Source organism: Numida meleagris, chromosome 14 (genome assembly GCF_002078875.1).
Source record: "Numida meleagris isolate 19003 breed g44 Domestic line chromosome 14, NumMel1.0, whole genome shotgun sequence".
NCBI classification, from domain to species: Eukaryota; Metazoa; Chordata; class Aves; order Galliformes; family Numididae; genus Numida; species Numida meleagris.
In genome coordinates this window covers 3,736,973-3,761,575 of record NC_034422.1, presented here as the reverse complement: position 1 = coordinate 3,761,575, position 24,603 = coordinate 3,736,973, and the positions used below count along the sequence as shown (strand labels likewise).

Below are 24,603 nucleotides of genomic sequence, written 5' to 3'. Positions count from 1 at the left end.
ATTGCTTGTAAAAGGAAAACAATGCAGCACATTCCTTCCTTTCCTGACTAGACATCACCAAAACAGCTAACAGCACAGCCTGTGTTTCAAACAAGCTTTTTAATAAGACTTAGCTTTAAGAAATGGGTGAAAAGTTTCCAAATGACTGGGGATTTTGTGCACAGAAAATAGAGTATCATTTACCTTATTTCACAGGCGAAGAAAACGGTAGCTAACAGCTACCAAAGTAAGCAAGGGGAGCTGGCTGTGAGCAATCCCCAGAGAGCCATCCGGAGCACAAGGTGCATATAATGATGGATTATTCAGCTACCCATTGTAGACCTGAGTAAAGCCAAGCAAAGGAATAAAAATTTTTTTTTTAATGGACATTTACATGTATGTGTGTGTGTCTCTGAATATGCATATATTTTTATGCTGAGCAGGCATGCAACAAGAGAAGGAGCTCTGGATTCACTTAAATTGGCTGAGAACGTTAGGAGCACAGTGAATGAAGATGCAAAGGCTGATGGACCACACAGCATGAGTCTTCCAAAGATGACAGTTGCAGAAATACTCTCTGTATCTACCAAGAATCAATGGGATTACACTGTGACAAGAGATATTTATACATCAAGAAAGCTTCCTATGACTAAGGAGGATGGCAAAGCACAGGAACAAATTGCCTGGCGCTCTTGTTCAGTCTCAGGCACCAGAAGGGGCTGTACCTGTCACAGATGCCAGAAGAGTTGCAGGTTGAGCCATCAGATGGGACAGATTCCTTGATGCTACAGCAGCGTGTATCAGTACTTAAGTGGCTCAGAAAAGCTCTGGACTTGCTCTCAGAGAAAACAGCTCAGATGCAGCACTTGGATGTGGTTTCAATTCATTATTGGAAGGCTTATTTCAAAATCTGTAAGCAGGACAGTTCTGAGCTACTTCCAAATCACATCCTAATGCAAACTGAGATGACAGTATCACTGAGTAAGGAATGAGAAGATTACCTCGGTAGTGCTAACTAAGACTGATCAGTGAAAATGAGTTAGCAACGTTCCCTAGCAACTTCTCACAGCTGCAGACAAAATCATCTTCTGGACATCACAGACACTGTGAATACAGTTACTTTAAATACAAATTCTCTCCTCCATTTCCTACATGCAGACCTCTCTAGGAGGTAACACAGGAGCAATTTACTGCAAGCTGTACCATGGCATTATCTTGTCCCAAAATTAATAAAAGAGACCCACAGATCCATACGAGCTGTGTTTGTCCTTCATTCAATGACATACATGTCAGATGTTCAAGATCAGCATCAGAGAAGCAGAAAAGCAACATATTACAATCTTTGCTGCAAAAACCCTGAGTCTGCAAACCCTTTTTTCAAAACCATGTTTCCTCACTTTTGGGAGCAATTTTGCTGATTCCTAATGACGTTACTTAAGGTTTAGCAATTCAGGTCCATAGTAAAGAAGATGTAAACTAATGTATAATTAAAAGGCTCCGATTCTTTAACAGAGAAAAGCCTGTGTTACTTCAAAGTGTGGCTATCAGCATTAAGTAGATATTCACTAAGCAAATCAAATAGTGATTTTTGTTATATACATAAAATCTGGGGCTGTACGCTACACATGCACGCTGACACATTTAACCACTTCTGTGTCATTTGCACGAGTGATTACTAAAGCAACATTTGCTAAATAATAGCAAGGAGTTCTGCTGCAGGCAAACCCTAACATCTCAGTGCAGCCACTGATGTAGAAGAGAGTTCAATTAATACAATAATGACACTGTCCAAAATTATTCTGTCCTTAATGTAGGGTACACACAGCACTGCCTGTATCCAGCTGCAGCAGTTAACCCCAGTGCATGTCACAGCACAGTTATGGTTCTGATTTTCATACTGGAAGAATCATAGAGGAGGGCTGGGCTGACCCAAGTAAGCAGAAACAGAGATGACTCGGAATTACACAAAATCCTCCTTGCCAGTTGCTCTCCAAGATAGGGCTATTTTGCAGAAGCACAAAAGCAGCTGGTAATCCTCTCCACATGTAAAACCTGAAAAATTAGTGACTGCACTTTCTCTCTGCCGCAAATTTCATGCATTTCCATGGACTGTTTTATTTTATTTGTGCATTTTAATATAAGAAAGACAAGACAGAGGTAGAGGCTTCTCCTCACCACACACAATTGTGTCAAGTGAACCTACTGGGGAATTGACGTGTAGGAAAACACTACTGTCCACGTGTCCATGGTCAAAGCTAAGTGTCATAAAGTGAAATATGGAAGCTTAAAAGATTGACTGAGTGAGAATTACAGTGTATACAATTTTCTCCTATTTGATGTTAAAATTGCTGTACAAGTTATTAAGTCCTAACACACTACAGCTTTTACAGATTGCTTTTTTGGAAATAAATGTTGTAAGAAGTTTTAGCGAGCCAACATACACATCTTTTTTGTTAAAAATTATTAGACATTACTAATTCTACAGCAAAAGCCCAATAGCAATCATCCAAAATGTTAGAAAGACTGAAGACTGGGCAGAGTGGCCAGCAGCAGTTGTTTCTGAGAGGAAGACGGCTGTATTCCTGGCCACCAGCTGGTGGACTAAATCTGCCCAGAAACAAGCTGCTTTATCAGGCAACCAAAACATCAACACAATGGATGAAATGGCTAAATGACAAAGTGCTGAGAGTGATAGAATACAAGAAGGCTGAATAAACCACACTGCAGAGAGAAAACCTGCAGAGAACGAACCAAGGAAAATAACTTTAACCGTAAGTTTATCAGAGATCGACTTTCTCTCATTCTTTAAATCACGAGAAATGTAAGCTCTAGTTTCAGAAATCCCCACGCTCCTATTAGAAAGTAAGATTTTACAACAGAGCGTAACAGTACCATTCAGCATGGGAAACCCATATGGTTGTAGTACGAAGGAAATTAATAGTCTGCCTGGGGATTAAGGCATCTTTCAGATCCAGTAAAACCCCGATGTCTGTTGGCTAAGCCTCGCCTCTGATCAATTAACTTCTGCACTCCTGCCAAGTGGATTTGCAGAACTCAAACCTGTTTTGGGAGGAGGTCTTATGGTGGTATTGACAGCATTGTGGTCAAAATTAATGTTCAAAAAAAGATCAGAGGGCAGTAGGTGAGGGCAAGCAAGAGACTCAAAGTATGCTCAGAGTGCAAACCAAACATTAATACCTACATGTCAAATCTGACACCAGAATCTAGATGTGACTGAATATTATCCATTTTAGAAAATACACAAAAATAAAAATCATTTTTCCAAGCAAGATACCAGTAGCAATAGAGATTTGTCCTCATGATAGGTACTTTGAGACATTGAGTACGTTTTATTCCATGAGATGTACTGTACAAGCCTCACCTATTTCTGTGACCAACTGAAGCATCACAGACAATGGATGTTAGCAGAATATAATACATCAGTATTTTGACAACTAGGTTAAAATTCACAATTAATTAAAAAAAAAACCTAGTGAGCTAACACAACAGAGAGATGTTAACCTTGGTTTCAAATTTACTGAAGAGAGTCAGGACAATAGTCCTATAGATGACAGCGGGGCAGTGGAACCACTCTGATTTAAAAGAAAAGCACCCACATTTCTCAGATCCCAGATACAGCACTTCTCTGAAGATTTCTAGTGCAATAGCAGAGCTGACCCATCCTCACTTAGCCTTCAGATCAAGGTATTTCCAGGTAATTGGTAGAAAGAAGAGTCACAGATATTACTCTCAGCTTTATTTTTTTCAGAAATGAGTTTAAGGGAGAGGAAAGGCAGGTATCTTTTCCATAAAGAACGTGTCTCCATCAATAGCTGGAATTCCCTTGTACAAAAGGTGCATACAATGCTATCATCCTAAAAATCACACATTAATACTCCCAAATACAGACATAAACAAATCAATAAACACTGGTAGTGAAAAATTAGGTCTGCAGCTCATTCAGCCTCATTGAAATTAGCAGCTCATGAGGCACTTTTCACAGATTCTTTATAGAAAAAGTTCTCTTTGAAGACCTATTTCAAGTCCACAATAAAGGTAGCTCTGTGCGTCATGCTCCACTGCGCGTTCCTTTGAACAACTGCCTTTGCAGCTTGAGGCAGTTTGTAGAGGGACTAATTAAACAATGGCCCCTGCCACCATGGGTCCTGCTGTGAGAGAGCTGATGGTGACGTGACACACGTGCTGCAAGCAAAGAGCACAAGCGAGCCATAACAACAGCCAAGAAACCAAAGGGTTGGGGGAGGGATGGCAAGTGTGTTCAGTATTTAAATGTACTCTTTATCACCATGCTGCAGTGTGGTGGAAGAGCCATGAAGGGGACTCCAAGGGGGCTGCAGAGTCACACGAGGCCAATATGGGGCTGAGGCAAACAAAGGTGCCATAGCACAGACTGTTACAGAAAGAAGGTGGCAAGCGGCAGCCTCCACTTTGTGGCTGAGATCCCCTTGGAAGTGCCTTTTTCAGTCAGAAGATATGGAGAGAGAAGCATAATTTATATCACAAAAAGCCCTTTCTGGTTGACAGAACTGCTGGCTGCTGCTAACAGATTGATGAGAAATCTGTTTTTCTGTTAATGTATTGCTTGTGCAAGCAAATATATTGGAACAAAAATGTCAGGCATAAATATTTTAGCAATCATCATCACAAACCTGTATTATTAGGAATATTGTCTATTAGATTGTATAAAATTCATGGCAAAGCTTGTAATTCAGTTATATTTCAATGATCAAAGTCTCCTACAGTGCTTTAGGAATCACTATTTGCTTGTGTTGCAAACATGATCAAGAAGCTGCTTGTTGCAATAGAGCCACTTTGGGAAAAGACAGCATAAACCCTCCAGTCACCACACGTAACATGACCTACTCACTGCCCACTCCATGGGGATGGAGTCTGACTGGAGAGGTTGTTTCCAGAGCAAAAACACTGACACCTCATCATCTTTATTTGGACATTTCTTCCTCAAGTGTTAGAAATAGATACTATCATACATAATCATCATGGGCACACTGGGTCCCTTGTGCAAGACATCACACACGACATGATTGCATGCACAGAACAGAGCCAAGAAGGGCATCTTCACTGTAGGGGGAGAATTGTGGGTACAAAGGGCAATAAATCAGCCTCAGGTTTTTTCTAAATAAAGAATTTTTTCCTCCTCCAAAAATATGCGCCTGGGAGTCAGGGAGTGACTGCTGGGGGAGATTTACTAAAATAGTGTACACCAGAAACAAAACCCCCAACAATTTAATCTGACAAGGCCTCCTGAAGGCAATTTGAAGACCTTCCCTCCAGGAGACTTTCTGACAGAACCACCACTGTATATATACACATGTACTGCAGTGTCAAATGGCGCACTAATTAATTTTCAGTCCACCTGGTCAAAAACCAAACCCACTCTGAAGGGAAGAAAAGCCATTAACAGCACCTGAGAGTCAAACAGGAGCAGTGTGCTTAACAAATCCTACTTGTATTAGCAGGGAGGCAATAACTGTGGTGTATACAGTTAGAATTAATTATCTGATATCAAATGCTCTTTAAGTTTGTCCTTGAAGAGGAGCAAAATTTGACTGAAAGTTGGAAACTGTATCACTCAGTACAATACTACATATCAGAGGCATTATCACATTCCTTATTGCGTTGCCTGACCAGTGCCTTCAGCTGTCTTCAGATGTGCTCTTCTCAAAATTAAGGGACTAATGAAACAGACATCACAGAGAAAGAGATAATTCACAAAGAACACAGATGCAATTTACATCTTTGCAAAAAAGCAATTTTCAACCCTCTTTCCTACTTCTGCACTTCTAGGGAGTTCTCTGCACCATCTCCATAATTTTTTCTCTTGCTCTATATTGCTCTTTTCATTTTACCATTCACCCAAAGAACTATGAGATTTACTCATAGCCAAGAAACCTCTAAACCCATTACTCTCTTTCTGGGTTCCTTAGAATTCCCTTCAGAAATTCTACCCATTGCTGTTGACATAAACTGGAGCTGTTTCAAAACTAGGCTAGCTAATAAGATAGCAGCCCCTGCAAAACAGCTCTAGCACCAGAATAATAGAAAAAGGCTTTCATTCAAGAGCACCAAATTGTAAAGCTGACATTACTATTGCTAGAAAACTGCCCATTGATTTTGTTGGTCACTGAGGATAGCTCAGGTTCACTGCATACAAGTCTATTTTAAGACATTACTGAAACAGCACTATATTGCAAAGATGTGTTAAATCGCATGGCTCTGCTTAGAAAGATGTGTTTGGAAATCAAAGGGTGTAATATACATATTTGCTCCTGTTCTGCACAATAAATTATTTATTAAGCCCATTTCTCATTTCAAGATTCCTAGACAGGTAGTTAAAAATACTTGAAATGATTTATTCAAGGTTGGAAACACCTGCAGCATCCATAATGCATCTCAAAACAAGCAGTGTTGCTTCCAGAACACACATCATTTTCACCAGTAGTTTGAGACATCTATAAAACTTCTGAAGTTTAATAAATCTTCCCAAACAGATCTGTATAATTGATCTTACAAATTTCCCATGGAAACAGGAGGAACCACTCATTTTTTACACCCTAAGAGGTACCATGTCTATTAGCTTTCCTAAGGTACTGAAGCTTCTCTGAATTCATTCATCTAAATAAAAATTTTGCACTTCAATCTGCTTTTGCCTAACTACTTTCTTTGCCCTCAGCTCACCTATTAAATGCACCAATCCGTCCCTGTCATTTTCAGAAGTGTTCGCAGCCTATCTCCAGTTTGCACTCCAGAGAAAAGGATCTGCTCTAACGCTGTTGCTCCATCTTTCTTGTCTTGTTACTAGACCAAAGATATGAGTTTGCCATGTGGTTACTAATTACTGTTTATGAAACCTGAGAAATCCCAGCTACACAGTCTCCATTCTGACACATACCTTAACCATAATACAATTTCATGAGATTCTAAACATTATAGGAACACACCATTAGCAGTAAATAGGATCTAGGCTACAAAGCAATTTCAGATGCTGGAAAGAATTCCAAAAGCATTACCCACAGATGAAAGAGAGAATTTCACAACCACCATCTAAACAAACCACATTCAAGGTGCCAAACCCATGGCATATCCCTTTCCAAGTCCAGCTGCAGTCTATCTGAATGACTTCCATTTGCAAAGTGTGCTTAAGTGACTGGAATAGAAAGAGGGTTCATTTTCTACCTTGGTACATCATTTTACTCCTCCTGTGACTGTATTAAGGTTTGAGACAATCAGCTCTTTTATTTTAATAACTACAGTTATCACCTGAAAATAAATACATAGCAATTCTGAAATGAATCTGAATTAAGTCCATTCTGTTGTGATTGAAATATACACATTGTCTTCTCTCACTGTTTATATCTAGTGTTCGACTTCATGCTGACTTTTCCCTATAAAGCACAATGATTCAGTGGTTGCTTTCTGAGTTTTGGATGGCAGCTGGCCAGGTTTTAATTCCCCCAATCAGCTGATAACTTATTCTTCAAAGATTAAATCACGATGTGCCACGAGCCAAAGAGAAGGCTAGCATCTGAACAACTTGTTTCTGCTTCATCCTGGAAAATATTGATTGCCAATAAAAGTAAAAATAAAATAGTATACTGTAAGTTTTGTGAAACAATTTTCTGTAAATCCCAAACCTTTAAACTGTAATCATTGTGAAGGAAAAGTAATGCATATCTTAAGGATCCTGAATGCTGCTTCCTATACTCAGTCTCTGGACAAATCTGAATCTAAATGGCTGTTCTCTTAATGCCCACAGGATACAAATGGCCCAGTTGAGTTTACAGCAGTAATAAAGAACAGACTTTGAGACTGAGTGTAGACTGATACATACAGCAGAGTGAAAAATAAACACACTAAAGCTGCTACATAATTCTGTCAAGCATATGGTTAAGTTATGATTTTATTTAGAAAACAGATTGTAAGAGTGAAGTGATGACAGATGAGGGTATGTTGGTCAGTCATAAATAAGAGTATTCTAATAGGAATTGGGCTTGTTACTGATTATATGCTGCCACACAGATTTAGTGAGATCTAATCAGTTAGAAAATATGGCTTCTTAAATACAGGCTGCAGTTCATTTCCAACTTTAGGTTGCTCACTTGAAAATCCATGAACATTACTGCATTCAACCTTTAAGAGAGCGATCAAGGAGTTACATTTATGGACTCAATTAGGCATCCTAGTTCCTTGTAAAAGGGCAGAATTACTCCTTTAAGAATGGCTTTCCCAATGCCCAGTGCTCTGCACAGAGATGACTAAACCAGACATAAGGAAATGCTGGAGGCAATATGAAGTCCTTTTTCTGACCCAGCTTGCTCTACAGCACTTAGATAGGCATCACTGGCTGTGTCAAAACCAAGAGACCAGGGAGCACTTTCAAGCTCCTACTTCAGGGTGCTCCATCTGCACTTGAATTTCTTCAAGTGCACACATGAGCTCCTTTGACGACTTCTGCAAGGAAGGAAAACTGAATGTGTGAGCAGGAAGGAAAGCACAGGGTGCGCCAGCCAGGATCCCAAGCACCCAGAGGTGCATGCTTGATATTGAGATAAATTTATGCTGGCTACCTTTCTACTTCAGCTACACAGGAGAGATGGAAATTCATGCATAAACCTCTAGCTCATACACTCCTTCTACAAGACAATATAAGAATTGCTCATTCTGGCAATGAGCAGTGCCACCATCACTGCTGGTGGCCCTGAACAAATAGCTTGTGTCTGCTGAACTTTGTGCTGAAATCAGCGTTATTAAAGCATTATTTCTTCTGCTTTGAGAGCATCATCTACCTAAGGACCTTTTTACATTGTTAATCCCATACCAGGTGAAAAAAATAAACCAAGAGCGCCATTCTAAGAACTGAGATCTCTTAGTAATAGTTAATGTCAAAAAAAAAAAAAAGCTGGAACACAATGCATTTTTTCCCCTTCTGAATCAGTTCAATCAAAATCACAGAAACAAAGACACTAATGAAAAATAATCCCCTGCACAACCCTCATACAGCAAAAAAAAAAAAAGAAGGCAATAAAATGAAGCCCCAGTCACCTCCTGAGCCCTCTCCTGCAGCAGCCATTGCCAGCTCATCAGTGATCCCTGCCAGAGCCATTCACTGCTGAGGCTGACACACCTGTCTCTTACATATGAGTGATGCCTGTGACTTTTCTTTTGTATTTTCAAAGCCAGGAAGGAATTTCACGCCTCTTAGAATGTCACTCAGCCTGAGGTAGGAACACTGCAGCCACAGGAAGTTCTGTAAAAGCAAATTATAACCTCTCTTCTCCTAAAACTCCTCATAGCTGTAGCCTCAAGGGGAAGAAACATGAGTTGAAAGTTGTGGCATTGCTCCTTTAGCACCGTTGGTCCTTGGAAGCAGTGAAATTGCTTCTGGTAAGTTCTTTGCAATACTAGGCAAAGCACTGCTAGGAATATCAATAATCTTATTCAAGAAAAAAATTGACTCACCCAACTGGTGATAGGGTCTCCGGCTACAGAACGCTTCTTCTCAGGAAGCGACCTTCATTCAGCAGATGTTCCCCTAAGCTAATGCTTAAATGAGCACAGGGAGCTCATTTGGGTCCACCCCTTCCAGTCACATGGGAAGCACAGTTGAATTGCTTGCACCTGTGCTTCCTGGGCCAGCCACCCCCTCCACCAGGTGCTCAATCACCAGTCCAGGCCACGACATAACAGTGCCCTTACAAGTACCAACTGGCTTAGCACTGAGACCTTAAGTACCTACAGATGCAAGCAGGTCTCAAAGGGGAATATACTTAAATGCTCTGAAGCAAATTATCCACGAAACTGCTTTGGAATATCATGCAATGCCCTAACTCTGCTAGATTATATATATGATGAAGGATGGGTGGTAAAAGACACGACTTTAATTTGAGGCTACTGCTTGAGGAACACACCAAATCACAAGGTATCAACTGGGAGAGGAGCTACATCTCAGCACTGCAAATATGCAAGTGCCAGTGCTATAGCAGCAGGGCCTCTCTCAAATACAGGTCTCATTTTGACAGCCCCAAGCTGACACCAAGAGGTATGCACCTCACAGGCACAGGACTGCTTTGGCAGCAGCCTTCGCTCATACAGCATCTCTGAGCCCCGCTTTTCCTGCACATCTCACAGCCCTATCTTTGTTTTTAGACCACAGCCACTGGAGAAAGCATTCAGTATTCAAACTTTCAAACTCACTTTGGAAGAATACAGGCAGTTGATAACAGCAGCTTATCTGTTCACATCTGAGTTCTCCTGAAGTATTTCAGCCCATGGAAGTAAAATAAAATTACAAAAAATAGCAGCACGGTAATGTCACTCAATGAAAACTTACTGTGGAAGGTAACATATACCGCAGTTCCAGCTCAGTCCTCTGCAGTTAGTTGTTCCAAATGGCTCTAACATCAACATTGCTGCACAGTGCAACCAGGGAACCAGATGCTCATTTCTGGTTTGTCTGCTTGTTGCTGTTCTCTTAATTCTTTTCATCTTTTACCATTGTTATCAAACGTGATGTTAATCAACTTTGCTGAACTGTTTTTTCTTAGTTTACATGTCTCTTCTTTTGTGTACAAGCTCAGGGGTTTGGGAGGGTCAGAAACAGAGGGTTGCACCCTTTATGCATCACTCAGAAAACACAGACTGCTATTCCAACAGTTCTTCCTCTGTGGCTCATCTAATCCATTAAAAGGATACATGTGTTGGACCACAGGTAGATTCAATGCTAAATTTTGGTTACTAACGTGGTTAGGTATTCAAAACAGCATGTCCCAACCTGTATTCACAGAGCACTGAAAGCGGCCAAGAATGCTGCATCTCTTGGTTCAGTTCCACAGCAAGGGGAAGAGAGGCTGAAAATCAGAAATCTATCACTGGCCCACACAAAGATTTCTCAGTGCTTAGTGCATACCTGTTACTGAACACAATTATGTAGGAGAGTAGAAAAGCAGCTGATAGTTACTAGGCTTTACATGCCCACTAGGTAAAGGATTCTTGGAAGTATGTTCATCTGGTATCATATTTGCATTCTGATGGCAGATGAGAGAAACTGGATATTAAATCCATTAGTTCTCTTTGGGAGCAAACAGAACAAAAGTCCATTTAATGAAGAAGTAAGAAAAAACCCTAGCTATTCCCCATGTATTGTCTGACCTATCTTCAAAACCTGCTAGTGTGTTTAATATATCAAACAGGGAGGCTGGAAGGCATTCTGGTACAGTGAAAGAGGAAAAATAATCAACTCTACTCTTGACTTGACACTGGGCAATTCAGCCACACGTTCCTTTCTTGTTTCAGCTCTCCTGACTTCAAAATAGAGTCAGATTTTTAAGTCTGTGAAGTTAACATAGCTTGTTGCTATAGTTATTGTCGATTTGAACTAGACTGATTTAAAAACACATAATACTTGTTGAGAGTTTTTGGATCAAATGAATAAATAATTATGCATAGGAAAAGAAATAACATTAAGTATGTTCTAAGTGGAAGGCAATGAAGTAGGATGAGATCAGCTTTAAGTAGGCTGCTGTTCTATGTGAACCTTCCATTTGATTACTATTTATCAAAGCAGCAGCACTTAGTCCCATATTAAAAGTGCCTGAGAACACTCAGTACAAAAGCTTTGGTAACTCACTCCTCTTGAAATTATTGAGCCACTAGAGTCATAATTACACTGTCATAATGAAGAGAAAAAAAGCCTAACAACTACATTCCTGTTGTAAATTGCATTATGAAAGTGGTAATTCCCTCTGAAGTAGGCATTATCATGTCTTACTGCCCATGTCAGTTCATTATGGTGCCTTTCCTATCCCAGCAGAGCCTTCACTTAGTAAATGAATGTTTGGGGATGATATTGCCAACTGGGGACTTATTACTTAATTGAATATGGAAACATTTAGGCCATTAGCATACATTTAAAAGTGTTTTATTTCACAGATGTTAATTTATCTTGGGGAATGCCCTTCTTTCTTCCCTTCTCCTCTTTCTCTCTCTGAATTCCTCTCTGCAGCTAACTTATTTATTCAGTTAGGTCTTAAACTGTTCTTTTGCAATCCTGTGGCAAATGGCTTCCTATTTTAAACGGACCAACATTTGGAGCCTGTTTTCCAAAAAAAAAAACCGAACAGCCAAGATCTTCCATCTTCCCCCACAGCTGAAAAGTACCATTGCCTTTAGTTCATTAGGAAACTAATGTATTTCTGAAAAATGTAAGAAATTGCAGTGGTCAGTCTTTCCAGGTGAGCCCTGGAAAAGCCTTCCTCTGTAAGGCACCTAGTGACATACTCTGGCCTGAAGGTTGAGCACCTGTTTTCGACCCTCCCTTCTCCTCCCCTCCAGCCCACCTTGCCCCTCACAGTATCTTCCTTGCAGTGCTGAATCCAACACTTGCCTAAATACTTCAGCACTTCTAAAAAACTGTTTTGTGCTTCCCCAGCATCTGTATTAAAGATGGAAAAGATACCAGAGGAGAGAAAGCATTGTTACAAGAAGGCATTTTAGTCAAAAAGGGAAAAAAATGTACTAGAACACACGATACGAAAGAGTTAAGTACAATAGCTGCTTTTGCTGAAACTCGGCTGTGTTTATATTGTTGCTTCCAGCAGCTTTGATGTTTATTGCTCTTCAATTGTTCCTCCCTTCTCTTTTAGCACATATCTATAGCTTGCCTCCCTCCTCCTTCCACTTAAGCAGTGGAAGGCCTACTTAAACATCTCTCTGAACTACAGTGATAATGCTGAGAATTGACTTTCTGCATCTGGGTTTGAATCTGTCCACAAACAATTGCTTCAGCAGGTGGAAACAGACATTTTTCTTTTAGGTTTTACAGATTGCTCCAACCTACAGACTGGCAAAGCAATTCCCGACTCTGCAAAGGCTAGATCACAGGCACATTTTTGAAAGGGTATTTTAACATAGAGGTTTTTCTATTTCACATTGGTAACACAAATCAACATCTATTAGCATTTCTACTTGCAGAGGAAAAAAAGCTTTAGTACATGAACACTAACCAGTGGCAAACACACCTATCACTTAAAAATATATGTATAAAACAAAGCAAGAAAGCAAGGGAAAAAACCCGATGATTTAAAGCCATTTTCAGTATCTGTTAGCTTGAGTAATGAAGACTTGAAATAGGTAATTCCTCAAATGAGACAACAATCTTTATACACAAACACTTCAAAGTTTGGATTTTAGATTCAAACATCTGTAAAGAGAACTTTTTGTTGCTAAGCTTTATAAACCATATTGCGCCCAAATTTACAGTACTACTGTACTGTACAGTACTACTGAGAAAGGAATAAGAAGACCACAGTTACTGTAGGAAAGTTCCCTAGAGAATCCCTAGAGATTTCCCGACATTACTTCCACATATCTCCTTGCATCAGATAAATACACAGACACATAGGTGAGACAGAGAACTGTTTAGGTAGCTTCATAATATTTTGCTCGTCAGATACCTTTGATTTCATTGTAATAGAAAACAGCAGCTTTGAGGATCAGGAGCATGAGGATCTCTCCCCAGTACAGCTTCTGTAGTAACAAATCCACTGCACTGTCTGTGCAAGAACCTGGAAAGAATTGGCCCTTTGGTTTTGCAGATCATGAGAATGGAGTATTTTTTATTATTATTTTTTAAGAGACTCCATTACAGAAACTGTAATGGATGTGTTCATCACAACAACCAGACTTGGCAAAGGGATTCTTGATGGACAATTGGCAAGCTGATAAAAGACTTGTATAACTTTGTCACTGGGTGACACCACATCACAACTGGGACACGTCAGACCTAGAAAGAAACTTCGAAAGGGGTTATGGATAACCCTTGCTTTAAAAATAGACATCCAAGAACTCAGCATTGTGAGCCTCTGAACATCCTCAAAGGTGCATGTTCCTCTGTCCCAGAACAACATCATGAGAGTTTTATTCCCAAGGAAATTAGATGCAGACAGACAGTGACCCACTGTGAGAGCTGTCCCTGGCTCCCTCAGAAAAGACTTAGGTGTGAAATATATAATCCCTGGTCCTGATAAAACAATGAGAAATCCTCACACAGATCAAACAGCATTAGGGAGAGCACATGCACAGCAGAACAGAACACATTCTGTGTGTTATCTCAAAACACAATGTTTGATACTTCTTTATCTGTATTAACACACCTTAAAGTCAGGCTGCTCCCAGTAAACTGCCCTCACCAAAGCCCTTTTTCCTGTTGGCTCTGCTTTATCCATCAGTTGGGAATTTAAGTACATCACAGTGACATCTCCCACTATTAGGTGAAAGTGTGATGGATGACAGGAGCAGCACCTGCAAACAAGGCGGCTCACACGTTGTCGATGCCAATCACACTTACCATCTGTCTTCCATTTATCTAGCACAGACCTGACAGCCTTCTCTCATATTGTTTCATTTCTTACCACAAAGGAGCCTCTAATGTTTTCTCCACTGAGAACTGAGAAGTTCTATGGGAAGAAAATAAAACTCAAAGACATTCATTCCAGAAATTTAACTTGTATTGCCCCAAATCTCCTCATTCCTAGGAAAAACAAAAAAACAAAAGAACAACAACAAACATTTGCCTCCTACAACCAACTTAAGCTGAGTTCTGCTGATGTTCTGAGTCTCCCTAAATTCATGAAAGCTACAATGAAAAAAATAGTTGTTCCTAACTAAACCTCCCAGTGGCTTGAAATGCACTTTTTATACCTTCTAAAAATCAGACATTCAGCCTCTAACTTTAGCCACGTGAATTCTAGAAATTGCTAATCAGATACAGACTTTCTGGCCTGACAAGGTCACATTGCCAATGGAAACTTCATTTTCCCAGCAGTACCTTCTCTTGGTGAAGAGATTACAGCAAAGACTCCAAGAAAGTGACAGTACGGGGGAAAATGTGCAGCTGGGAGGGCAGGGGCCAATGCCTTCTGTCTTTATCAGGCCAGAAGAGTTGTTAAAGGGAAGAAAAAGAGCCAGCTGCATATAGTACAGAGAAGATAAGATTTTCAAAATTTTTTTAAATTCAAATGCACACAGGGCTGCTTAAATGGCAGAGCAAATCAAAGCTACAGAGAGAAGAAAAAGATGCACATTAGGATTCTTTTCAAACTGGCAGAAGACGTACATATTCAGGGATGGGGATACCTCAAATAGTCCTATAAACCTAAGGCATAGAGAAAAGCCCATCTCATTATACAGTTTTATGTGGCTGGTAACCTTCCTGATCACCACTTATTGCCTGATTGTTTCTACTACCAAAATATGATTTAATTCAGCACTAGGAAAAAAATGATTTAGCTCAGAACTAGAAGAGCGTACAAGCAATTTGATAAAATGTCAGTCTTATTCAAATTTTCTTGCTGTATAAATTGAGTGCTAATGATCTCAGCTCTGCCACCCTCATGTATTTATGCAGCCTTTTTCATGTTTGCTGGCTTATTATTGATCGTTAGATAAAATGGAAAAATAGGAGAAGTTCATGCAACCTAATCTCCTGGGGCCTTTTAAGACAGTTTACCCAGATTATCAATGGGCATCACTTATTCACTACCACGATTTCACACTGGTCACTGCATTCACACAACTATCATCAGAAAGAAGGCATTAAAAATACCACAGACAGACAAACTCTTTATAAAAAGGGTGCCTAGATATCTCTGACTCCTGAGTTTGGCTTAAAAATGCAGTAGTATCATACACAAAACATCAGTTTACCTTTTCTAACAGTATCGGTGTTTTACCAGTTTCCAATACAACCTTTAGTCCTTTCATAAGAATAATGGTATTTTATACCTTTTATTTACTTCTTTCTTCTGGAAATCCAGTGATAGATTTTGACAGTGAAGCTCAAAATTATATAAAGGTTAGAAAAGCAGGGATCAACTTGGTATAAAATAGGACATTTCTTGCTGCTAGTGAAGCTAAACTGGATTTGCTCCAAATGAATATATTTTCCAATAGCTACTCGCTCAGCAGCAGCATCTAAAGAAAATTAAGGCCATAATGCTACAAACATGAAAGAATACAAGAAATAAAGGCAGCATTCTTTAACTGAAATCCAGTTTCATTCTCTTTCACTTAAGAGAATATTTTCCTTAGCAATTTTTAACATTGATCAAGAAAATGCATACACCAAAAGAAAGATGCTATGAAAAGTTAAACAATTCAGAAGTGTTCTAATTCACTGGCAAGAGGATATATTTCTCTCTCAAATACAAATAGAATTTTGGCCAATAATCAAATCAGTTACTATTGCAGAAGCAAGTAAGCAGATAACTGTGTGGTTTGGTGGATTATAGTCATCCTTTCTACTTCTTGAATACCTCCTAACCAAAGACCCAAAGTTTTCATTGATATCAGAGAAGTAGCACATTCTACTGTGATAAAAATTGCTAATTTCTTCTTATCAGATGAGGAAAAAGCCTAAAAGTTCGTTTCAAAACTTGTGGCTAAATGTAATTCCATCCTGAATTTCCTGTGTCAGTAGCCATGATGCCCAAGGGTTCCCCTTTAATCCAAATCCCCATGCAGCAGCAGTCCCACCACTGGTGCCATCATGTCTTTGGCCGTAGTTAGAGAATCCTCTGAAAGTTAATTTCAGAGCTCAGTATTTCCTCAAAGCCCCCAGTGTTTTCTCATAGGTTGCAAAGGACATCAGCCTTCTCTGGTCATCAGCATGTAAAATGATGATAAGACAGTTTCTGTGACAGCACAGAGTGCATGTCCAGAGCTGGTCAGTAGAAAGGGACTTTGAGGTTTGCCTCTGATCATGGAGGAAGGGCTGCTGCTGCTCTCTTTGGGCTGGGATGTGTTACACTGTGACCCTGCACACAACCCTCCCACGAAGCCGGTTACAAAGAACACAACAAATAATTTGCATTCAAAAGAAGAGAAAGTAATAGAATAATGACACAGGATGTTTGATGATTTATTTTATAAAGGCATTTTACACTGTTTCATTGGGAAGATATTGCTCATTGCTTGTATACAGCGTGTCATCTTCAAATACTAGTTTATATTAGCAATGGTAAAATGGCTTCGGAGAAGATAAGTGACTTGGCTAAAGCTAAAGAGAAAGCAAGCGTGTGATATAAGCTGAGAAATCAGTTTCTCAAGGCTCAGTGATCCAGTATAAGCTCAAAACGTGGGGCTTACAGCAGTATTCTATATTTATTCACCATTTTATCTCCTTCTTCCTTTCCTCTCTCCCATCCATACAATCAAGATGTATTTTTAATTTCTCTAATTCATTAAAAAACAAAAGCTAGGTATTGGCCCTTATAGTCCAAATCTTACACGAAATTAAACAGTCTATCCATCTCACATTCGCTACTAAATATTTTACTGCACAGCAGAGCAAATGTACCCTACCCTTGCCTATATCTTTAGTATTTAGCATCTTGCAGAATGATCCCCTTGGAGATCATTTCCCATTAGAAGGGGACATAGAATTTACTCTCAATATATTTACTTTGAAACAAAGAATTTTTGGTATAGTTGAGTAATTATTTTTTTTTTTTAACTTGTGGTTGTTTTGCATTACTGTTGCTTCTTTTTTGACCTGTACATCCTATATTTTCCATCTGTTCAAGTCATGATTTCCAGTCCAATGGAGCAAAAGCAATGGTAAAAGCATTTTGCCAGCAGCCGTTGGCCTTGCTTTATGAATACAGTTGCCAAGTCTTGCTGCCACTCAGGATAGGACTTCTAAATGTAAGAGACAGTTTCAAAATAAAGATTAATGCTAGTACAATTTTCTCATAAAAGTTATATTATGGGGGAAAATCTTTGCTTTCCTTTCCTTTATGAGAGAGATCAGCACCATAAAGACCAAGTAGATGCAGCATGTTCTGACACTATTGATATTTGCAGCATAGGAGCAGTAACCATGAAGACCAATATCCATCACCATGCACACACTGTATGCCCAAGGAGCTGTAGTGTACTGCAGCTGCGGGCAGAGGACATGGCATGGAGCAGTCACTATCACCAGCACTGCTAGGTCAGAGAAGGGCAAAAAGCAGAGGCAGGTAGATTAACTAGCCTAAAATCACACTGGAAGCTATGGCTTATTGGGTACCAAATCTATATCTCGTAGAAGAAATCTAATGTCTTCATCATATTATAATGGCTGGCAGTGCTAGACACATGAGCCTCTTGTTCATTTTCATCAGATATAACAGCTATGTATAGAATTCACTAAAGTTCTTCACGAACTAAGGATCTAGCAAGATTCTCCTTCATCCTTAGGATTCTCTTCCCAGCCTGTGAACATTGAACTTGGAAACAGCTAGAATCTTAAAATAAAGCCCAAAATCAAAGACTTTTTTCCTTTTTGTTCCAGAAAATTAATGTTAGAAGCATTCATTTAGAAGTTTGATGTTCAAATTTCATTTCCATTTAAACAAGATTTCTGAAAATTTTGTAAACCTACATATACTACAATTATCTTAGTTATAAACCAGCTCTACTTTTAACTGATCACAGTTCACAGAAACATGGATAGCTTTGAAGTCAGATTTCAAAGACACTGAATTCATGGTGTGTGAGCCACTGAAGATTTTTTAACCTTATTTCCCTGAGATAGAAAAGTTTAATATTTATATTTAAATGCATCTTCAAATGTAATAGAAGCCTCCATGTGTGTCTGAAATTATATCCTTTTAAAGTCATTAGTATACAGAAAGCTAGAAAGATGTCCCTGAACATTTACAGATTCTGAGGAATTCAGATTGTGTGTTTTGAAACCAGTCACTCACAGCAACCTAAATCTTTGGCAGATTGACTCAGAAAATGAAAACCTGCTATGGTAAAGAGAGTAGATATCCTCCTGGCATTTATCTTCTACCAGCTGAAGAGGAAATAACTGTCCTCAAACCAGCAACCCAAGTGTTACGGTTATTTGTTTTATATATCACACATTTGTAAAGGAAAAATGACCTGATTTTATAGCAAATTACTTTCTCCAGAAATCCCACACAAATCACCCTATTTTTTTTTTTAATTTTTTTTTTTTTTTTAAGGATGACTAGATTGAGCCCTGAAACATCCAGATGAAAAGAGACAGATTTTTGGAGTTCGAGATGTACAAACACCAGAGAAAAGAGTGTGTGTTTTGTCTCAAGTCAGACTAGGAGCTGATTCCTTAGGTGAAGGCACCCAGCACTTCCAGACTTTCACAGTTGCCAACTGCAGTGCACCTGCAACATTTGTAAAAGGGAGCAGTGAGCTTCCTGGGTTTATGAGGCACCTCCTCTCTGCGAGGCAAGTTTGTGAGCCGTTGGGAACCTTGTCACCAATGCTTACTTCCAGAACAAGCACTCAGGACATGGCAATCCATCTCAGAAACCACAGTACAACACTTGCTCCAATTCTGATGGAGCTGCCGTGACTCACTTGTAAGGGCTAAAAGAATGAAGTCAGCTCTGCACCCACAATTCTTCCACGGTACTGTCAGACACACAGCTGTGCTGGCACACAGAGCCTCAGACTTGAAAAGACGACTAGGCAGTCTTACTTGCATGCAGTGCACAACTGTTCTCAGTTTACCACAGTATAGCCTGATACTCTTTGTTCTTGGATTATATCAGCAGTTACAGTGAACTTCCCACTAACATCCCGAACCTAGGAAAGTAACCAAGTCAATCAATGTGGCACTTTGAGTATAACTTTGAAGTTACAAACCCCCAAACCAACCACCAGTACCCTGCCCTCAGGTATTTTTCATTTCCAGACTTGGACTTATGTCAATAATAGCACTCTTGAGTTTCCGATGTATAAAACAGAGACAGGTCTACAACAAGCTGCGGGTTGGTGCTTAAGCATATAAATCCTGCTTAGATGCCTAATTTTTGCTCACTTCCTAAAAATACCTTTGTGTATTTGAGCTTTACTAGTCTTAACATGAGTTCAATGACAGATAGGAGCACCACAAACCTCAGTTCAGGAGAATTTACATATTATCTCCTATTAGCACATAAATGGGTCCCAGGTCTACTAATTTAATTTTTTGTAAGTAGTATTCTAAGGCCTTTTGTTGAAATTGTCCTTCCACGCTGAAAGTGATCACATCTCAGCAATTCATACAATATTAGACTGAACAGTACACGAAAAATCAAGTCAACCAACTGTAATTGTTTCTATAGAGAAGCAATTGAAGAATTTTGAGAAAATTCATAGATGAGAAAGTGACTTCCCATACCGAGAGTATAGGAAAAAAAAAAAAGGAAAGGTACAGAAGAAAAAATAGCCTTACCTCAGCGTGAATTGATCTTCTGTTGAATTTTTAGCAATAGATACAAGGAAAGTCAAGATGTCACCTTGCTTGACAGTCTTTGGTGCATACCAAATGGCAATGTTATTATCCAACCTCATTTCGTTTAAGGAAGGGACAGCGTGTGTCTGGTAAAGGAAAACGCTTCCAATCCTCTGCAAAGGAGGTCCTGATTCATCAATATCATTGCGCCCTGGTCGGATCCCATTACTTTTCCTAACATCCTCTTTGGTGCATTCCCCTTTCTCATCTCCTGGTTGTATGGCATAGTACAGCTCCACAGGACTCCCTTCAGAATGTTCCATGGGTTTCTTACGACCAGCAACAACAGTGGGGGGGTTAAACCAGCCTGGCAGCAGTTCCAGCTCTGCCACACACAGCCCCAGGTCCCCCTTCAGCCTGCAGCTGCCTCTGACTTCCCGCGTCTCTCGGAAGGCGAACACCCGCAGGCAGGGCAGCCTCTCCGTCGTGCTATAGTCATCCCAGTCCCTGCCCACAATGTAGAACAAGACCTGGACTTTGGGCTTGCTAGGGTAGATTTTGTCACTCATTATGAAAGCCTTAAGTTTCCAATTAAATGAGAACTTGTTGGTAGATCCAAATGGATTTGAAGACAACATTAAGTCCTGGGGCACTACTTGTTCAATGGAAAAAGGTCCATAGCTGGCATTTAGCACAGGTGGCCTCTTGGATTTGTAGATGAGAAATGACTCCACTCGTGACTGCAAGCTAGAATTCCTCATAATATCCTGGTTGGCTTCCTTAAGAAAGAAGGAAACATCTGCATTGTGGATACGATACGTCACAGGCAAGTAAGTTGGCAGTAAAGAAAACCTCTGTATGCTTTCCAGGATCCCTCGACTCTCAGTCACTGTTGAAAGGAAAGGAGAGTTTAAAAGATCAAATCTTCAAATCATACTGTGACATAACCTACCTGACTTTAACGGAGCCTTAACAATGCTGTAGGTTGTACTAGTAGCAGTAATAAGCATTTTCAACTCATGCAGAAGTAGCCTAGGTAAACGGTGATTTATCCAGCTTGCTTAGAAAACAGAGTTTTCTACATTCTATATGACAGATAGATAAAGAGTAGCTTGTGTAGGTTTACTCATGCCAAAGGTCACATCTTCACTTGCAACATACATTTGTTATCGGAGAGCAAAATTACCCAGTCAGCAATTACAACGTAAGATCACTGCACAAGCACATTTAAAAAAAAGGTTTGATCATTACAGCAAGCTGCACCTACACAGGAAATCAACGCCATGATTTTACATCAAATGCTACACGTTGGCCACTCAGACTCCACTTCAGCAGTCTTTCCAGCAGTGTCAAGCAATGCACGGTCATTAAGTGACTTCCTGCACAACGCTGGATTTCTCCTGGAAAATAGTTAGCACAATAACCAATACACAAAAGCTCCATTACAATACTCTGGTACTGCGAGATTTCAAAAGGAGTTTCATTTGCACCCTATTTATGGCCCTTTCTACTTAACCACATTTATGAAAAAGGGTGGGTATTTTTTCCTCCAGTAAATAACTATCAAGCCTCATATCACTGCTGTTGCCCAACCTTACATTGTTCCTTAATATAAATGCGTTATCTGTAGGTTGTACACCACTGCACATAGAAAGAACATTTTCAATGACACTGAGCCTCTCACTGTGAGGCATCTATTTTAACTGTGCCACCAAGCAATTACCTGAGGCAGGCTATCATATTAAAGAATCAACTCTCCATTCTTTCTCAGAACTGTCAGTCCCAAAGAGCAAAGACATACGCTGTTAAAAAATACAGATGTAAATACAATATGACCTTCCCTGTTTGAACATCTGACCTTCATGCTTATGTCTTCACAGTCTAATTCTACTATAAATTGCATTATTTTTTCCACAGTAAATTCAAATCTGTAACCTTATTCAGAAAAGTGACAAAGGGTTGACACAGATGACATCCAAAGGCAACCCAATTTCCTGAGGTCTATTCCACAGATGCTTTATTAGCCCTTATTATTTGTTTGGCATCTGACCTAAATATTTATTGCCTAGTTAGGAAGTGCAGTGGCCTAATCTGATGACAGTTCCTGCTAACCACCAATCTCCCATTTATCTGCTGCAATTCACTGTAAATAGGCTCAAACAGGCTTGACGAGCCTTGTTACCTTCAGATCCTATGGGAAGGTATTCTTTAAAGACTGATTTCAGACTGCAAATGTTCACCAAAAAACAAACTGGAAAATGCTGCTCAGAGCGACAATCTTCTCCATCCATGGGCAGGATGACCTGAGAGGGAAATTTGCCTTTGCAGGAGACAAGGGCAGAGGAAGCCATGCTGCTGCTCCCCATCACCAATGCACCTCCACAACAAAGCAGTCAATGCAGGAGATCTTGGTCAGATAAGAGGGGGAACATTAGATGCTGTTTAAATTCAGAAGTTGCACCCAAAGCTTTTTTGCTTCTCAGAGTAAACTGCAGCGCTTCTTTGGATGCAAAACCACCCCTTATTCTAGGGTTGGTCTTTGCATCGTTTGGCTTCCACTTTCTCTCCAGACATTCCAATGAGTGAGAGCAGCTAAAGTTGTTAAAGACCCTCTCCTAGGCAGTGCCACAAAAAAAGATCTAAGAACTCTAAATGGCTTTGCTAGTACTTGGAGTTGCAGGATGCATCTCTCCTATCCAGCCCTAAGGCAAAATCTGTTCTGCTGTTGTACTCCTCAGATCACCCAGCCCATAACATCATTCCTCCATCTAATGTCCCATTTATAAATTCCATGCTCATTTTGTCCTCCTCCCAACAGCTTGGCAAAGCACCATTAAACACAGTGAGGCATCAACGAGGCAACTCAGAGGAAAAAAGCTCAGGGTATTCCATTTTTTATTTCCCTTATTTTGATTGCAGCTCCCTCCCTTGCATTCCAAGGGGAGAAGTACATTATTTTTATATTAAAACTAACAGAGTGTTTCGCCTCATAATTTTTTAATCATTTATTTTAAAGCTTAATTACCTAAGGGATTAAAAATCTTCCCTCTATATTCCCCATCTCCACAGGACAGTGTTTCTCAGAGTTCGTAAATCAATGACTGTTCAGAACAGAAGAACTGCTTAATAAAAAAGGAAACAGTCCCACCAGATCGAGAAGGGTCCATTGGTTTTTAAACTCTTGGGCAATGGCAAACTGGTCTGCTCACGGCTGCACCTCTCCCTACCAGCAAGCTGTCACTGTGCACTGATTTCATATTCATGCTGGAAGCTGACAGCAGCTTTCCAAACAGCCAAAGGCCAAACATTCAAACAGTTTTACACTTTATCTAGGAAGAGTTATAATCAGCATAAGCAGAAAAAAATGTTCAAAAACTACAGAGTTCTGATGTACCATCTGGATTTTGACCATGAGAGTTTATTAAGGATTCTGAAGGATAGGAAATTAAACACAAAAACTACCAGAGTCCTTGATTGCAACCATGGCAATTTCTGTACAAATTATGCATGTTTAAATCAAAAAGGAAAAATTGCAGAAGATTACAATTTTGTATGTTTTTGGATGAGACCCAGCATAAAATTGGAGATTCAAAATTTTCAGTTATACCATCTATCCTAAATATCACATCAAACCTATAACATCATAATTACAATTCCACAGGGATAACCCATGAAAAAAAAAAAAACAGAAATCAGTGATACCAGATCACAACCACCTTGAAGGAGTTCAGTACATCCATAGTAGGATAGATTCACAGCATTCAGATGCAGTCCACATAGCTCTGAATTCATTAGTTGTGGCAAGCTATAAGATCGGTTTATCTTAAGCTGAGACACTGTAGGGGAAAAAGAGATTCTTCCAGGGGACTTTAGCAGGCAATGCTGGGTCCTGAGGGACTGCTGCTGCTCAGCATTACTGAACTCAAGGGACTGACCCTGCCCTGGAATGCATGATTTCACTGTGAGGTCTGCTGAAGAATATCTACTGAACTTGTGGACTGCTGTTGTAGTGCTCTGGTTCCAGATGAACCACAACAGTTTGAAACAAGCCAATACAACCCAATTTTGATGCTGCGCTTATGCCAGGAGCTATTATTTCTCAACCCCTTAAAACTACATCTGTATTTGATCTCTCACACTGTGAATGGTTTGTTGAGGATTTCAATCAGTGGCCACCTGGGATGAGATGCTGTAGGAGGGTGGTTTTCTTTCCTTCCTCTTTAGTAAATCTTTCCTGACTGACACTGTTTAAAAAGTACTTGTCATTGATGGAAGAAGCAAATTCTTTGCAGGTCAGTGAATTTTAAGAAATTCAAGAAAACAGCAGTGTATTCAGTCTTCTC

The 24,603-nt window shown here is 39.8% G+C and overlaps 1 protein-coding gene across 4 annotated transcripts in view; it reads right to left on the bottom strand.

Moving 5' to 3' along the window:
- Window positions 1-24,603, bottom strand: part of TMEM132D (transmembrane protein 132D) — a 229,164-nt gene that overhangs the window by 136,277 nt on the left and 68,284 nt on the right. For 3 of the 4 annotated variants that reach the window (XM_021413020.1, XM_021413019.1, XM_021413018.1), the window contains one exon: window positions 20,261-21,149. The exons of the other annotated variant lie outside the window; for it this stretch is intronic. In XM_021413020.1, coding sequence (XP_021268695.1) covers window positions 20,261-21,021 — 761 coding nt within the window. In that variant the 5' untranslated portion in view covers window positions 21,022-21,149. The remainder of the gene's footprint in view (window positions 1-20,260; window positions 21,150-24,603) is intronic. 4 annotated transcript variants of the gene reach the window in all.